This window comes from Salvia miltiorrhiza, chromosome 6 (genome assembly GCF_028751815.1).
Source record: "Salvia miltiorrhiza cultivar Shanhuang (shh) chromosome 6, IMPLAD_Smil_shh, whole genome shotgun sequence".
Classification (NCBI taxonomy): Eukaryota; Viridiplantae; Streptophyta; class Magnoliopsida; order Lamiales; family Lamiaceae; genus Salvia; species Salvia miltiorrhiza.
In genome coordinates this window covers 9,656,732-9,675,531 of record NC_080392.1, presented here as the reverse complement: position 1 = coordinate 9,675,531, position 18,800 = coordinate 9,656,732, and the positions used below count along the sequence as shown (strand labels likewise).

General features: G+C 41.3%; 1 protein-coding gene across 1 annotated transcript; it reads right to left on the bottom strand.

The window, feature by feature from the left end:
- Window positions 1-15,946: 15,946 nt before the first annotated feature.
- On the bottom strand, window positions 15,947-18,583 carry LOC130990465 (uncharacterized). The gene is made up of 3 exons (XM_057914697.1): window positions 18,263-18,583; window positions 17,192-18,124; window positions 15,947-17,038 (listed from the first exon to the last, which is right to left on the bottom strand). Exons 1-3 carry the CDS (start codon window positions 18,581-18,583, stop codon window positions 15,947-15,949), a joined length of 2,346 nt encoding a protein of 781 aa, XP_057770680.1.
- Window positions 18,584-18,800: the final 217 nt, after the last annotated feature.

Sequence of the window (18,800 nt, the reverse complement as noted above, 5' to 3'; positions counted from 1 at the left end):
TTGATTTTACACTCGACGAATTTTTATCCTCAAATCATTGTTGACATGACAACCGAATTAAGAGGGAAATTTGAAGTACATAATGAAGCAAATAAATTTGTTGTCAATGTCAGATCTAAAATATTAGTTTAGGATGTCAATCCGACTTTCATATCAACAACGATTTGAGGGTAAAAATTCATCGAGTACAAAAAAAAAAAAATTAAAGTTTAGATATTTATAGGCAAATTTTAAAGTTAGGGTGCAAAACCAGAAAATGACAAAAATTTAGTATTTACAGAATTACAGGCCAATACCCCAATTAAAAATGTCAACTTTTATAGAAAATTTGATTCTATGCCCAAATTAAAATGAATAATCGAAATCATCCTTGGATGTTGATGGCTTTACATGATTTTTTGTGTAAAGTCTTACCATTTTCTAACAAAAGTATAATTGATCTGCAAGAAAAGTGTAAGAAAAAAGTGGGTTGCTGTCGAAAAGTAGGTTGTCAACCTACTTTTTCGATCGGCAAACTACTTTTTTCTGTAGAAAGTTAAAATTTTCAATCGAAAAAGTAGGTTGTCGTCTGGGTGACAACCTCACTAAGTAGGTTGTCTTGTCGTCCGAATGACAACCTACTTTTTTGAGAACAAGTTATTTTTATCTCTGCAAGTACATTGATTGAGACATTAAGGATAATTTAGTTAATTTGGAGATAAACACAATAATTTTATAAAAACAAGCAATTTTCAGTACAATTTAATAAGAGTGATCAGTTTTAATTTTTACTCAATCTATTTTGTCGGATATTGATAATTGTTCTAATTAAAAAAAGAAAAAAACAAATTAGTACGTAACTAAAGCAGTTAATAAATTTAAACTTAGCTTTGCAATTATAAAAATAGCAAAACATTGTACTCATATAAAATAAATAATCCTCAGAAATATGAGATTGAAATACTAGCTAGCTTATACAGAGGGCCCTAGTTGGGGTGAACAAAATATCTGAAACTGAATAATCGAACTGATCCATATAAAAATATTAAAATATGGTTCATTTTTTTGATTTGGTTCTGTTTATTTTTCAAAATAATTTGGTTTTACAGCTCGATTTGGTTAGATTTTATCAAAATCGTAAATTAAATTATATTTACAGTATATATATATATATATATATATATAATATACATATAAATATAAAAAACAATTAAATTTTGTTTTTTTTCCTTATTTTTCAATTTTCTTTCATTTTTTTTAATTTTTTTTTGGATTTCGAGTTTTTTTGATTCGGTTCAGTTTTAATTCTAAAAAGTTCAATTTATTTTGATTTCATTTATTCGATTAATTCGATTTAATTTATTTATTTTTAAATTAAATGAAATTAAATGTTACTCCATCCGTCCCACGAATCTTGAGTCATTTTTATATATAGTAAGAATTAGTGAAAAAAAATAAGGGGTTTTAATTAAATTTATCTTAATTAATTGTGTATTTTTTTACTTTATTACCTATACACTTACCATATCACTTTTCTACTTTATTATATACACACTTAAAACACTAACATTCAATTTCTTATTCCTTAATTTCCATGTCAGAAAGAAGTGACTCAAAATTCGTGTGACGGAGGAGGAAGTAATTTAGTTTCAACAAGAAATCAAAGTAAAAACAGAATACGCATATGTAGCTATACATTATCCGTGACGCAAAAACTAAACTAAACTAAACTAAACTAAACTAAACTAGGATTTTAGTTAAAGGTAAAAGTTTTCCAGATTGCAACTGTATTAAGGTTGAAGAATGGGGAAAGTGTGTTCATGGGACAGTTGGATATTTTCTTTAAGAAAAGATGGGATTTTGTTTTTGACTGAGGCTCTGTAAACCTGCAGAAATTTCTGGTTCTTATCCATTACAATCATGTGGGTGGTGGGCCCCTTCCTCATATCTAAAAAATTTAAATAATATTAGTACATATTTATAGTAGTGTCATAGGTTTGAAGATTGAACCTAAAGTTTAGCCCAAATAGAAGTAAATTTAACTTATTTTAGAGCTACTCCCAAGAATATTTGGATGCATTGGTGCATTTGGATGGTGCAAATAAGCATATATTTCCTCCGTTTCTCGTAAATATGTCATTTTAGTTGAACATAAATTTTAATAAAACATTAATAAATTTTATGTAATAAAAAAATAATCTCATAATTGTAGGTTATAAATGATTGAGATTGAATATGAGATAAATTTATATATATATATAAAATCATTTATAAGGATAAATGATACTCCCTCATCTACAAAATATTGTTATAACTAGCGTTTCACCCGTGCGATGCACGGGATACGTATTTTGTTGAAATTTCATATATTTAATTCATTTTTCAAAATATATACGAATATTATTAAAATTAAATACAAGTTATAAGATAATAAAAAAGTTCTTAATTTATTTTAAAATTTATCTATTTACATAAAAGTTCATAGTACGTTTATAAGTAGTTGAGTAAGACATGAAATAAAAGTTATGAAATTGTTATACAATTTATATTAATACTAAAGATATATTTTAAGATTAACATTTTAAATTTCTCAAAAAAAATATAAAAATAATACCTCCTCCGTCCATGAAAAAATATGGCAATTTTGTCATTTTTGTGTCAACCAAAAGTATGACACTCTACTTTTTAGAATATGATTCCACATATTTTCCTTATCTTTTACATTACAAATACCCCTCTTATTTACAAAAAAAGATCACCTTAATTCAATTACAACCACTCATTTCATATAATGGTGGGACCCTTTCTCAAGTGTATAAAAATCACCATCAATTTTTGTGCCAATCAAAAGTGTCATACTTTTGGCAGACGGGGAGAGGGGGGTAACATATCAAAAGACAACTGCAACATCTTATTATTATAAATTTTGAAAGACTTCTTTATATACAACATTTGTAGTAGACGAATAACCTACCTTGTCTTTATTACATATCAAGATTTTAGACCTCTTCAGCTTGTAACTCTTAAAACACCTACATAAAATTGATCATGCCAAAAAATAGGCTTCTTAAAAAATAAACCCACGTGAGAAAGTGATTGACCTTAACTTTTGTCTATAGTCATTGCATAAGAAACTATAATAACAAACTACCGTCGTTGAAACTTGAACGATAGTCTTGGATCAGCTGGTTCCGGTGTCATCTTTGGTATCAGGACTTGATGTTCTGCATTATGGCTTGTGAGAATTTTCCATTCCAAAACATGTATACCGAGTTTTGGGTGCAATGTATAAAGCTGTTGTTTTTGGCTACTGCTTCGGATCTCATTGTCAGTTCTCATTGGATCAGATGGTGGTAGCTTTTGTTAGATATATTATAACCGCTCCGAAAATTGTAACTGCTCCATATATTAATCAACCTTCTAAATATATATTGAGTAAAAAGGCGGGAAAATTTTTTAGCCAACGGATCAGCTTTTATATATGTATAGATTTGTCATTTTGCGTTCATAAAAGACGTGAGTTTACATATAATTTTTGATCCGTTCATATAATTTCAAACCTCACACTATTTTCACACTATTAATTATATCCTGAATTATTGAAATTGATTTTTTAAACTTTAAACTATCAATTTTGTATCAATTGTATCATACGTCTATTTTTTTTTTTTTTTTTTGCTTTAGAAGTTTGACATGACTCACCGAATACCACGATCTATTTAGAATTATTCTCTTTTTACCTACATTATATAAAAAACGTAATTATATGTGTTACTAATTAAAAATTTAAAGGGTGAAAAAATGGATGAAGGGTACAATTGATACAAAATTGATAGTTCAATGTTAAAAAATTATTTTTGATAATTCTGAATATAATTGATAGTGCAAAAATAGTTCAGGGTTTGAAGTTATATTTACCCTATATTTTTAGTAAGGGCTCGTTTGCTACGTGATATAGGATAAAACGTGATATCTTTGATTGTGATATCTATTAATTTATTAGATATCAATATCATGTTTGGTAAGATATATAAAAAAAGATTTTACGCTATCACACCTCCTAGATGTGATACATAATCCAAAAGATATGTATAATAGATAACGGGTCATTAATTTATAAAGGACTTTGGGTTTTGAAGCAAACAACATGTTAGGATAATATAGATATCTATCCAACACTAATCATGCATAGCAAACAAGCCCTAAATTTGTGGGTCTTTTTCTCCACTCATTAACATGTAGGTCCATTCTCTACTCACTACCTCAATTAACTTTAATTTTTCCATTTTTCTTCATTTGTGTGTCTCTTTCTCTACTAACTAAATAAACAACATATTTTTTTTTAAATTCGTGCCTCCCTCCATTAGGAAATATTTCGTGAATGGAGAGAGTAAAAAAAATATGTGAGGTTATATCTTAATAAGTGAAGTGATATACTTTTGACATACGTCAAAAATAGTGCTCCACTCATCCCGTTTTAAATGATAAAAAAGAATTGGGCAAGAAGATTAAAAAATGTGTGATAAAGGTGTAAAGTGATGGTGTGACAATTAAAAGAAATGTAATTACTCAATTTTATTTCTAAATTTAGATGGATTAAATAGCAAAAACAACCTCAAGGTTGTCCCGTATTTTTCAATTTCATCCCCCACAAATCAGAAGTGGCATGGCAGACCTTATTGTATATTTTTTTAAAATTTTCCGTCCACGTTTGCAACGTTCGTTAACTGTCAGTCCAATAAATATTTATTTTATTTTTTTAAATTTCAAACGGGCCCCACTAACCGTTTAAATTCTAGGACAAGCAATACGCCTTCAATGTAGAACACCACACCAAAAAGAACCCTTCAACTTCTCATCTTCTCCACTTCTTTGCGTCGGAATCTAGTCGGAGTTTGGCGATTTTTTACATGGTTTGGCTGGCGAAGATAAAGGAAAACAAAGGTAAGTTAAAAAGTTTCTTTTCCCTGTTTATGTCGAATGTACAGTGTTTATGTGTTTTCGTTAGATGATATTCCATAGCTCTTCGAGTTCATCCTCCAATTCACAGGTTAAAGCTTCCTTTGCTTTGCTCAACTCATTCACCAACTTGTTGTTCTCCTTCCTCAATTCAATGATAACATCTCTACCTTTTGAACACAATGGTTCATCATACCATTCAAAATACTCGCAATTCTTAGTCTGAAAAGGGAGCATTAACAACAAACTTACACAAGCATTTATCATCGGTCCAAGATGCCAAAATTACAAGTACTTGAATACCTTCCAGTTTCGACAACTGTAGAACCTCCGGTCGGGATTATCGTCGATCCAAGATGTCATTCTAGAGGCTTTCAACCTCCTACCTTCAAATACGCATGAACAATACCTTGATTCTTCATAGCTAATATCCATCTTCGAGCTTCTACTCCTACTTGCCGAACTGCCCTGCGAATTGCAAGACATATTGGAACTCATCTTATGCGTCGACTGAAGGGAGAGAAACCCCAAGCTCAATCGGAAAATTTTCGTGTAATTCTTCGTCTGATTCTTTGAAAATTGAGGAATGTAAAAAATTAGGGTTCATGTATACAAGATTGGGGATTGAGGGTGACTTATCCCGCTATTTAGGGGTTTCAGCGGTAAGTAAGTGGGGCCCATTTTCAAGTAAAAATTAAAAAAATAATAATTATTGGACGGATGGTAAACATACGTCACAAATGTGGACGGAAAATTTTAAAACTAAATACAATAAGGTCTGCCATGCCACTTACGATTCGTGGGGATGAAATTGTAAAATACGGGACAATGTTGAGGTTGTTTTTGCTATTTAATCCAATTTAAATTGATTTAAAGTGAGAAAAGTCAAAATAAAAATTGAGTCATTTGCGACATAATTTGGAGAGTATGAATAGAGAAATTTTTGCACTTTTTATAAAATGTGGAGGGACTTCCAACTTAAAATTGAAAGCTAATAAAGTCTACCCTGCGTATCAACGCATGTGCCCATCACCTTAGGATGTGAACACGTGTCTCGGTTAAAAAGCTACCCGGTTCAATTCTTTTATTTTATGAGCCGGTTTGTTTTATTGTAATACCGGTTAACCAAAACATGTTTTTTTTTATGATTTTTGTTTGGGTGCTCGGGGTTCCGTACCGAAGTCAAATGAAGGCACATTCACCATAATTACACGTTTTGGAGCTTTGTTGCTTTGATCTTTTGTCGCAATTAAATATCGACCATTTGATTACGTTTAAAATTTTGAGTTCTCAGTTTGTTTTTTATCAATGATTTAACTGTTTTCATTATTTTATTTTTTTCTCTTTACCTCATATTCTTTGTAGTATACGAATAATTTATTCTGTTAGCTCTTTTGATTAATGAAAATTGTATTGTTGGCGTGTTACGACGCTCCAGCGAACAAGTCTTGCATCGGTAGAAGATTAACTATTGGAGTAGAACGTGTATATATATATATATATATATATATATATATATATATATTTATCTTTTCGGGTTGTATTTTTTGTCCAACGATTTGTTATCTTAATTTCTTTCCGTCTCTCGATTTTTTTGTATGTTTTCATTGTGTTATTCTATTTTACGGTAAGGTTTAATGTAGACGTGGAGTATTGTGTTCTTGTCGTTGAATTTTTGGCATATTTTTCATTGGTTTGAATCGTAAAATTGATTTTTCGGATTTGTGATTTGTTTGTTTTCGATAGATTCGTAAATGTGTAAGTTAGAAGGATGGTGGAAAGCATTTTATGTACATGCGTGATTTTTTTTATTTTTTATTTTTGAAAAAAACCCAATCCCGGAAGGCCCCCTGTATGTTGGAGTAAATTTCCACATTTTCGATTTTTCATTGATTTGTAGTCTCTTTATTTATTTTGTTGTGCCATTTCTGCTTATGTAATCGCTTAAATTTAGTATCCAGATTTTATGTTAAAAAGTTGAAATGGTTGCTTACTAATTGTTGCATTGTTGCATACCGCGGTTGACATATGAATACTTGAATGGATATCGATTTGAACACACCCTATAGCAATGAGAGCCATGCTGATACACCTAGCGGTACTAGTTATAACTCGCGTGAGTTTGAAGATAGCGCAACAAGAACTGAAAGCAATGATACTTGTTACAGAGGCGCCCGTGTCGATAGTAATGTTGTGGAAACCGATTGCGAGGAAGATGCGACTACGGACACCGGCACCAACAATACTGAAGGTGATTCGAATGAGGGATTAGATTTTATTGAATCAGAAAAGAGAAGTTATGAAAGTAGACTTGCTGTCGGTACTACTATAAGCACTTTACATGAGGTGCATAAATTATATTGTGATTATGCATGTTTGATTGGGTTTTCAGTGAGGAAAGGCAGCCAATGTTATTTCAAACCTACACTCAATGTTCGAATGAAGATGTATCATTATTCATGCGAGGGTAAGCCAGACACGAAGGTATCTGTTGATCGACTACCTGCATTCAAAAAATAGATTTATAGGAGCAAATACAAGGCAATGCTCTGTGTTGCTCGTGTGGATATTGAGTCACCGTGGAAAGTGACCACATTTGTGAAAAAACATAACCACAAATTGGTTAATCCTACAGAGAGTTATTTGTTGCGTTCGGCCAGGACCATGTCGCGGCAGAAAAAAAAGCTTGATTATTTCTATGCGAGCAAGTGGGATTGGTGTTAGCCGCACATACCATTTTTTGGAGAACGAAGCTGGTAGTCGGCAGAATATTGGATTCATACGGAAGGACGTATTCAAGGAACTATATAAGGAATCCCGAAACATGTCGAAGCTTGAGCACGGAGATGCAAACAAATTGATGGAGATTCTGACAAATAAAGGAATGAGCGACCCGTCATTTTTTTGGAAGGTAAAGTTAAGTGACGATGGAAGGCTACAAAACTTGTTCTTCCGTGATACACGTTGTTTGATTGATTATCAACATTTTGGTGATGTGTTATCTGTTGATGCTACGTACAAGACGAACAAATACGATTTTATTTGTGTGTCATTGGTTGGCATCAATGACCATCGTATGAATGTGATGTTCGGACTTGGTTTCTTATCAAATGAGAAAGTCGAGTCGTATGAGTGGTTATTTAGTATGTTTCTTCAAGCTATGTACCAGAAAGAGCCTTCTATTGTATTCTCTGACCAAGACATGGCTGTCATGAACGCGGTTGATTCGACTTTTCAGCATGCGTCACATAGGCTTTGTCAATGGCATATCAACAAGAATGCCGTGAAGCACTTTAGGAAACTTAATAAGGATCCATGTTTCAAAAATAAGTGGTTTAGGTATATGAATGGATGCGAGATTGAGCATGAGTTTGATATGACTTGGTTAAGAATGATAGAGGATCATGATTTGTCGGAGAACAGATGGTTTTTTTAGCATGCATGACCTTAGGAAACGTTAGTCTTCGGCTTTCACTGGCGATAAACTTTCTAGGGGTTTGCATGCCACATCTCGTAGCGAAGTGACAAACAAAGTTATTAATGGATGCGAGAGTGAGCATGAGTTTGATATGACTTGGTCAAGAATGATAGAGGATCATGATTTGTCGGAGAACAGATGGTTTTGTAGCATGCATGACCTTAGGAAATGTTGGTCTTCGGCTTTCACGAGCGATAAATTTTCTGGGGGTTTGCATGTCACATCTCGTAGCGAAGTGACAAACAAAGTTATTAAAGAGTTATGCTCGACAACATCCACCTTGCATGAATTTGTTGTTGGCTTTGAGAAGATGCAGAAATCTTGGCGCACAAAAGAGTTTGAAGAGGATGCTCTGTGTCATGCCCGGTATGTTCGTGCAACGAACAAGTATTTTAATCCAGGTTGGTCAGGTTTGTACGAGGAATGTTTTCAAGTTGTTTGAATATGAAGCATTGAATGCAATTTCAGTGGATTTGACTGCCGAACCACCTAATTTAAACGTTGGGATTTTAGAGTTCAAGTTGTCGTCCAATACTTCGGTCACAGGTCATTGTGTTGTGAAATACAATCAGTCGACCAAATTTGCGTCATGCTCTTGTCATTTGTGGGAGACGGACGGCATTATTTGTCGTCACCTTTTTAGAGTTTATCTTCATTTCAATCAACATAGAGTTCCCAATGAGATGCTTTTGAGTAGATGGAGGAAAGACTCCAAGCAGCGAATAGCTTCATTGGACAGGTTATCGGATTTTACCGACCCAAATAAGTTCAACAACATGGTTTTTGTAAACCACAACACAAAACTAGTGTACGACCTACTCACAGAATGCAAGGATGGCCGGAGTTGTAGGGATGTTATAAGTGACTCTATTCATAAGCTTATCGATAAGGTGAAAACTTCGAGAATTAAGACAATGGGCGCGAAGACAAATACTACACCTGAAGAAGTGTTCAAAGAGCATTTGGTTCGCCCTATTAAGAACCATGTTTCTAAGAAGAAGCGTCCATATCGTGGCATGCGATTCAGTAAAGATCGTGAAGCTCGTGGATATGACGGCGCAACCACAACGGAGTGGGCGCAGGAGTTGGATGGTCAGTCGATTTCTGTGGTTTAATCATTTATAATTTTCTAAGTTTTGATTGATAATAAACTGTTTTTTTACCAATTTCAGAAAATGGTGAACCACTTACGCAAACATATATGGGTAGTGATCAAGGCCATTTTCGAGGTGTGGAGGATTCCCTTGATCGGTTTTTAGTGGACTAGAGTTAATTTTTTTAGTTGTGGAGCCTATATATGTGGAAGTTATGTTATACATCCGTTGTTGTGGTGTAGATATGTTATTGTGTGTTTTGTGTTGGCTATTATCTTTTTTACTTGTATGTGGAGATTGAGAATATGTGGAAAATACATTTCGTATTAAGACTGGTGAAACAAGGAACCAACACCTAGACTAAAGAGCAATAAACGTAGACTATACCTAGTGTGATTGAACGGAAGAGACAAAGAAAACAGTCGGAATGCAGGAGCTCAAGAGAAAAACTATTGTTGTATTGAGAATTTGAGATAACGTAGTTTACAATGCACAAGCTCAAGGCTTATTTATAGATTACATGGGAGGGCAAAATAGTAAAATCGGCATACACGCATGCGCCTTGCGTAGTTCGAGGGTATTATAGGAAATTTGTCTTTACGCGGGAGATTTCACCGCGCTTTGTTGCTTCCTTCTGGCGAAAGTGACTTCTCTGGTGGGCGAGACTTCTCTGGCGAAAGTGACTTGTCTGGTGGACGAGACTCCTCTGGCGAAAGTGACTTCTCTGGTGGATGAGACTCCTCTGGCGAAAGTGACTTCTCTGGTGGACGAGACTCCTCTGGCGAATATGATTCCTCTGGCGAGGATGGTTCTTCCAGCGAGTACGATTCTTTTGATGAAATCTACCTCACTGCTCCTCGTGGCTCCACTGGCAAAGAGATTCCTCCGCTCCACATATATTACTCCTCATCAACTACTCCCCCCTCTAGTCTGGTTGAACCGGGTATTCTTCGTGTTCAACCAGCGAAGTATTGTTGAAGCCAGCGCTGCGCTATTTTCCTTGATCCCTGTAAATCATGAAGACATAAGAGTTTTAATATTGTAAGAAAGCAAAGGTAAGCCCTGTAAATTTTGCTTTGAATTTTTTGTTTGCTACTCCCCCCTCTGGTCTGACTAGTTCGCTCTGGAACGGTGCAACTAGTCATAAGATTCACCCGCGTGGATGACGTCATTAGCATTAAATGCCCGCCCCTCCTACAGTGCTTTTTCCGTATCCCGAGGTTACTTTTTCAGCCTTCGCGTCTTTTCGCCTCCCCGTAGAAATCCTCGACCGTCGATTGCTTTTTAGGGCCACGCGTCGTTCATCCCGTATACCGATAGCTGCCCGCGTACGTTACATAGTCAGTTTTGAATTTCTATTCCTTCATCTTCTTCATTCTGTTTCCGCCCTTCCCCATTTTCTTCTCTAAGTTTCGGTGATCTCCTTCTTACTGTTCCAGCGATTTTCTTGCGACCCTACCGTTCCCGCCCCATCCGTCGACTTTAAAGAACTCCCGACCTTAGGTAACTCGCGTGCTCCCTTTCCTGGTATCTGTAATTAGTTGTAGCGTAGTTGCATAATTGTTGGTGCTCTGATTAAGCGTGTTAGAAACCCTAGGTTTTGAAAATTCTGACAATGGCCTCCACTTCCGTTCCCCAACCCTCGCGGTCGCCCTCTCCCTCTCCCCGAGGTTCTTCATCTTCTTCCCCCCAGCCCTAGGACCTCGAAAACCTTCCTTCCCCCTCCGCCTTGCACGATTCTCAGGCTACCCCAAGTCCCTCCAGACCTGAGAAGAGAACTAAAAAAGCACCCCAACCCCCTAAGCCTGTTCCCGAATCTCGCCTTAGCGTCGCGGCGATGGAAAAGATGAAGAGCAAGTGTCGTCGTCCCGCAGGCTTAAAATTCATAGCCTTCTCCAAAGCCTCTACGCCCCCAGAAAAACTTTGTGATCACAAAACCGTGGCCATCTGGCAAGCCCAGATAGATGCTGGCCTAAGGCTTCCTCCCCCTGCTCTCCTGGTTGATGTCTCCAACCATTACCACATTCCATTTTACCAGATTACCCCTTCTGCCATCCGGAGGCTATACGCCTTCCACATTCTGTGCCGCGCCCATGGTGTTGGAAACACCGCCGAGTTATTTTTCCAGACCCAATCTCTCCGCATGCAAGGCAGCCCTTTGTATAGTTTTGCTGGCCTTCAAAAATATCCTACTACCTTCCTTTCTTCCTTAAATTCTTTTGACAAAGGTTTTTTAAACCAATATTGTTATGTGCGCACCCTTATTAGCTCCTGGCGTGATCATGGCGCTCTGGAGCTGGAGTGGCATAGCCCTCGGACCACCTATAAGCCAGCTTCTCCGGGCGCCCCCTCTGAGTTTAACCTAGGGGTTATAGCCCGACTCAATGCCATGAATGGTGTCGAGCCCCTATCCTATAGATACCTTGCCGAAAACAATTCGGCTTTGGCAGCTAATGGCTTATTTCCCCTGTATCCAAAGACATCAATAGGTAAAAAATATGTGTTAGAAAATATATTGACTTTGATTACCCTGATTCTAACAGTGTAGAATTTTTCATTTGCAGACATGGCTTGGAGGACCAAGTGTGGGCTCAATCTAGCTGCCGCTACTTCTCCCACTCGCAGCGGGGAACGTGGCTCGGGAGGCTCTGCTTCCCGAACGGGCCCTTCAGAACAACCAACCAGGCCCGAGGTGGACACCCCTCTTCTGGTGTCAGAGATCCCAGAGATGGTCACCTCCCCCAAGGCTCTCGCCCTGGTAAAGAAAAAGAAATGGAGGTCTTGCGCACATTCAGTCCGGAGGATCCGGAGGTTGATATTGGTGGCCTTGTTCACCGACGCAGACGTTCTGGCGTCGGTGGGGTATCCGGTGCTGGTGAAGAAGATGTCCCTATTGTGGACATTACTGATGAAGTCCCCTCCCCAGACTCGGCCCAAGACACCACAAAGAAAAGGAAGAGGAGTCTGATCTCCTTGGGCGAAAAAGAGAAACAGGAGAGCCTGAAGAAGGCCGGCAAGTCTGTAGATTCAGCGAAGAAGTCTGCTGGTGGTTCGAGGACTCTCTCCGCTGCTAGCAAGAAAGGCAAAGGCAAGGTTGCAGCCCCTCCCGCTGAGGAGCCAGAGGTGGCCATTCCTGGTCCGATTGCGCGCCTATCGGGGCAGCAGTTTGTTGAAGCCCTATCTGCCCGTGTCCATCCGAAGGACAAGGAGGTGGTGGAGAAATTGAAACAAGAGTCTCTAACCAGCCATCTTGGCCAGTTGGCTCTTCAGGTATCCTGCACTTTGTGTTTTTGTTTGAAGATTAAATTTCTAACCTCTTGATTTTTCTGGCAAAAAACCATTTCTCTGGTCTAACATTACTCGCTTTACTTCTTGCAGATGGAGTCCCGACTCTGGGGGGCCATCCAGTGCATCCAAGATTATGATGCATTGGAGAAAGAGAGAGAAAAGGAGCAAGCGGCGGTGGCCAAGCGCGATGATGACGTGGCCGGCGTGGTGGAGCGTCTCAGCAAAGCTGAGGCGGAGGTTGCCGAGTTAAAGGCTCAGCTGGCCCAGGCAGAGGTGGAGAAGGCCTCCTTGACCTCTGAACTGGCGAGGGTGACGAAGGAGAGTCACGAGAGCCTTGCCAAATTCAAGGCGAGGTATGAAGATGACTATAAGGAGGCCAAGCGTGGCTGGAGGAGAACTTGCGTGGAGGCTCAGCACCGTGGTTATGTCCTGGGGGCACGGGACCAGCGTCTGGAGTATTTCTTGTCTCCACAAGGCCAGCACTTCTTGGGGATGATGTTGGAGGGCACCTTGGCTGCCTTTAAGCAAACTCCAGAGTATCTAGAGGACTTTGGGCCCCCCTTCGCCTATGTGATAAAGCAGTCCGCCACAAAGGCGTTGGAGATGGCGGGGGCGGCCCCGGAGCAAATTGATGCCCTGAACCTGCCGGCCTTGATGGAGAACATCAAGGATGAAGACATGAACAAGCTGATGGGGATCACTGCGGCTTCCCCGAAGAAACCGGCGTGGTGGTATCCAGTATTGGATATGGCCCTTCCCTTCTTTGCCTTTGGGGTCGGGTCTGACGCATTGCCTGCTGCTCCGCTGTATATGCCTGCCTTCACTGCTTCCCTGGTGAGCTTCGTGAACCGGCTGCGGGATCCAACTGGTAACAGCACCCGGACATTTTCCCAATATAGCATGGAGCCTCCCCTGCCCTCTGGTCTGGCGGCCTCAACCTTCGAAGATTCTGCTTCCTCTTCCTCCGCGGTGGATCAGCTTTTTACCCTGTACAGAGACGAAAAAACATATATGCAAGAAGCTGTGAAGCTTTTGGACGTGGAAGCCCGTCTCCCTAAGGTGAGGGATGCTGGCCCGTTGCAGGTGTTTACAGAGGGAGCCTCTTCTGGCCAGGTCTCTGCAAGTGTTGTCCCTCCCCCGGTTTCCTCTGCCTCTGCTCTAGCTTCCTCTGCTCCTGCTCAAGACTCATCCGTTTCGCCCTCTTGATGGCCCCGATCTTCCCTCTGTCTTTACGAATACTTTTGTAACTTTTTAATTTGTAAAAACTTGGTACTTACTTGTGGTGTTCGATGTATAGCTTGCCTCTTTGGCATTTTTGAATGGAATTTCTTCCCTGCTTGCCTCGCCTTTAGATTTTCTGTACTGATCCTGCCTTTCTTCATGTTTGATGTTATTTTTGTTGCTTGTTGATGTTAAGCTCGCATTCCCAGATCTCCATCTGCGGTGTTTATTTTTGCAAGGTAGAGTATGATTTCTGTTTTTGTTGAAATCTAAATGACTCCTCTGCCGGGAATGTCCTCGGTTTGGCCCGCTGTGCTTCTTCCAAGCGTTTCTCTGATCTTCCTCTCTGGGATTTTTATGACTTCTGTTTCAAGGATTTCGCTGACTCCGCTGGTGAGGATTTCGCTGACTCCTCTGGCAAGGATTTCGCTAACTCCTCTGGCGAGGATTTTGCTGACACCTCTGGCGAGGATCTTGTTGACTCCTCTGGCGAGGATTTTGGCTGATTCCTCTGTCGAGGATTTTGTTGATTCCTCTGCCGAGGATTTCATTGATTCCTTTGGCGAGGATTTTGGCTGACTCCTCTGCCGAGGATTTTGTTGATTCCTCTCGCGAGGATTCTGGCTGACTCCTCTGCCGAGGATCTTGCTGACTTCTCTGGCGAGGATTCTGGCTGACTCCTCTGGCGAGGATTTTGTTGCTGTTTCCCATCCAAGCATTCCCTTGCTGCTTCCCATCCAAGCGTTTCTTTGCTGCTTCCCATCCAAACTTGAGCACTCTGCGCGGAGCATGGAAGACCCGGGGGGTGCAACCAACTTTCGCGGCTTACGATTAAATAGTAACCCTCTGCGCGGAGCATGGAAGACCCGGGGGGTGCAACCAACTTTCGCGGCTTACGATTAAAAGAACACCCTGCACGGAGCATGGAAGACCCGGGGGGTGCAACCAACTTTCGTGGCTTACGGTTAAGAGAACACTCTGCGCGGATCATGGAGGGCCTGGCCGGCGCAACCAACTTTCGCGGCTTACGATTAAGTAGTAACCCTCTGCGCGGAGCATGGAGGACCCGGGGGGTGCAACCAACTTTCGCGGCTTACGATTAAGAGAACACCCTGCACGGAGCATGGAAGACCCGGGGGGTGCAACCAACTTTCGTGGCTTACGGTTAAGAGAACACTCTGCGCGGAGCTTGGAGGGCCTGGCCGGCGCAACCAACTTTCGCGGCTTACGATTAAGTAGTAACCTCTGCGCGGAGCATGGAAGGCCTGGATGGCGCGACCAACTTTCGCGGCTTACGATAGCATCCCTCTGCGCGGAGCATGGAAGGCCCGGATGGCGCGACCAACTTTCGCGGCTTACGATAGCATCCCTCTGTTCTGGTGGCGGCATGATCCCTCTGCGCGGAGCATGGAAGACCCTGGGGGTGCAACCAACTTTCGCGGCTTACGACAGCATCCCTCTGTTCTGGTGGCAGCATGATCCCTCTGCGCGGAGCATGGAAGACCCTGGGGGTGCAACCAACTTTCGCGGCTTACGATAGCATCCCTCTGCTCTGGTGGCAGCATGATCCCTCTGCGCGGAGCATGGAAGACCCTGGGGGTGCGACCAACTTTCGCGGCTTACGATAGCATCCCTCTGCTTTTCGCTTGACTTGCTTAGAAGCAATTTTTGAATTTGTAAATTGGGGACTACGGGTATACACCCTACTCCCCCCCTCTGGTGACATGTGCAATGCCTCTGCATGAACATGTTAAGTAAAATATACAATGTGAAAAAACGATAATGAAAAATACACGAGACAACACCGGGAAATTCCCTAGAACCACGTATCCAATTTTATTGATATCATGGCCCCGAACCTCGTTAAAACCCCTGTGGGGAAAAAGAGTATTCGGTCTACAATTTCATCATTTCTGCTGAGTAGCAGTTATACATAGAATTTTTTGAGAGTGTTGATATTCCACAGCCTAGGGAGAGCTCTGCCATCTGGATCCGACAATATGTACGCTCCGCCACCCAAGACCTCTGTGATAATGAACGGGCCTTCCCAATTGGCTTCGAACTTGCCCACTGCCTTTAATGCATCAGCTCGCTTAAGGACCAGGTCGCCCTTGGATAATTTCCTCGCTCTGACCCTCTTGTCATATCCTGCCTTGATAATACTCTTGTACTTTGCCGCTCTGACCCGGGCTTCATCCCTCTGTGCTTCCACTAAATCCAACTCTGCTCGGCGGAGTTCGGCATTGTGCTCAGTGTTGTAGCTTGTAATCCGATATGACTCCAACCTTGCCTCCGCTGGTATCACCGCGTTAGATCCATACACCAGAGTGAATGGTGCTTCGCCAGTGGCTGTCTTTGGGCTAGTGCGGTAAGCCCAAAGTACAGTGTCCAACTCCTCGACCCACTTGCCTCTGCTTTGATTCAGCCTCTTCTTTATCCCATCGCATATTGTCATGTTAGCCAGTTCCACTTGACCGTTCGCTTGTGGATGAGCCACCGAGATGAATCGTTGGGTGATGTCCATCCGGTTACAGAAATCCGCAATCCGCTGCCCAGTAAACTGGGTTCCGTTGTCCGACACGATGATCCTGGGCACGCCAAATCTGCAGCATATATTCCGCCAAATGAAACGCTCCACAGTCACCTCATCGATTTTCCCCACGGCTTCAGCCTCGACCCACTTAGAGAAGTAGTCCACCGCTACAAGTAAAAAGCACTTGCCCCCTGGTGCCGTGGGCAGCTTCCCGACTATGTCGATACCCCACTTGTCGAATGGACATGCAGCGTACATAACGCCCATAGGTTCCCCTGGAATGTTGATTCTCCCGGCATGTCTCTGGCAAGCCTCAAACTTGCGGACGAACTCCCTGGCGTCTTTGTTGATGTTAGGCCAGTAGAACCCTGCCCGAATGATTTTGCGTACAAGGTCCCGGAATCCCGTGTGACCACCACAACAACCTGCATGAACTTCGTTTAAAGCAAAGTTAGCTTCCTCTGGAGATAAGCATTTTAGTAAAGGCTGAGTAAATGATCATTTGTAGAGTTGGTCATTAAGCAAGCAATAATTTTCGTATCGGGCCCTCTGATTAGATTCTCTGTTCAACCGCTCTCCTGTCTTAAGGAAGTGTATAATTTGAGCCCGCCAGTCGTCCCTGATTTCCACGGAGAAGACCTGTGAAGTCCCCATCGCTCTGATATCACAGAGTAAAATAATCTCATCATTCCAAGTTTGTTCCACCGCGCTGGCCATGCACGCCAGTAAGTCCGCTTTTGTGTTATCCTCCCGGGAAATTTGCTCGATCTTAAATTCCATGAACTTTTCTTTCATCTCGTTGATTTTGCAATGATACGCCTTCATCCGCTGATCTTTGACATTATAGGCCCCTGACAACTGTTGAGCTACTAACTGGGAGTCTGTCTTGACGATGACACATTCGGCCTTGAGTTCCGACAGAATATGCGCCCCTCTGACCACAGCCTCATATTCAGCCTCATTATTGGACAGCCGACAGGTGAATTTGATAGCAAATTGATACGTACCGTAACCTGGTGAGGTGATGTACACCCCAATTCCGCATCCCTCCTTTGTTACTGACCCGTCCACAAAGGCAACCCAAAACTCTGGCGCGGGACGTTGAGTTGTTTCTTGGATGAAATCTGCCAGCGCTTGTGCTTTAATTGCTGTTCTTGGCTCGTACTCCACATCATATTCCCCCAACTCCACAGCCCATTTGACCATTCTTCCCGACAAATCCGGCCGCCCTAACACTTGTCTAAAAGGTAGAGCAGTGCGCACCACTACCCGATGCGATAAAAAATAAGGCCTCAACTTTCTTGCCGTGACCATGACCGCCAGAGCAGCCTTCTCTATTTCTGTGTAGTTTAGCTCGGGGCCCTGAATGATTCGGCTGACGAAGTAAATGGGTTTCTGGTGACTTCCCTCCTCTCTGATAAGCACAGAGCTGATTGCGTCCTCCCCCACTGCTATGTACAGATACAATGTTTCTCCCGGGACCGGCTTGGTCAGAGTCGGGAGCTTTGCTAGATACACTTTGAGATCCTCAAATGCCGCCCGACATTCCGCTGTCCACAAGAATTTAGTTCCCTTCCTCAAGATTTAGAAAAACGGCATGCTACGCTCTGCCGACCGTGAGATAAACCTGCTCAGAGCAGTGATGCGCCCATTCAGAGTCTGCACTTCCTTGATTCCTCTGGGTGGTGTCATTTCCATGATGGCCTTGACCTTTTCCGCGTTGACCTCAATCCCTGCTGAAGTAACTTTGTAGCCCAAGAATTTCCCTGTTGTGACCCCAAAGGTGCACTTCGCTGGATTCAGCATGAGTCGGTGTTTTCTAACAACGGTGAAGATTTCCTCCAGGTCAGAGACATGGTCCTCCGTCCTGATACTCCGCAAGAGCATGTCATCCGCATACACTGAGATATTCTTAGCAAGCTGTTCCTTGAAGATTTTTTCCATCATTAGCTGATACGTGGCCCCTGCATTTTTCAGGCCAAACGGCATACTTCTCCAGCCATAGACCCCACAACAGACGGCGAAGGCCATTTTGGCAATGTCTCCTCTATGCATTTTTACCTGGTGGTATCCCTGATATGCGTCCATCATGGACAATAAAGCGCACCCCGAAGTGGAATCCACCAACTAGTCAATCCTCGGCAGAGGATAGTGGTCCTTTGGGCAAACAACGTTCAAGTCTCTGAAGTCCACACACATCCTCCAAGTATTTGTTTTCTTTGGTACCATCACATCATTCGAGATCCAT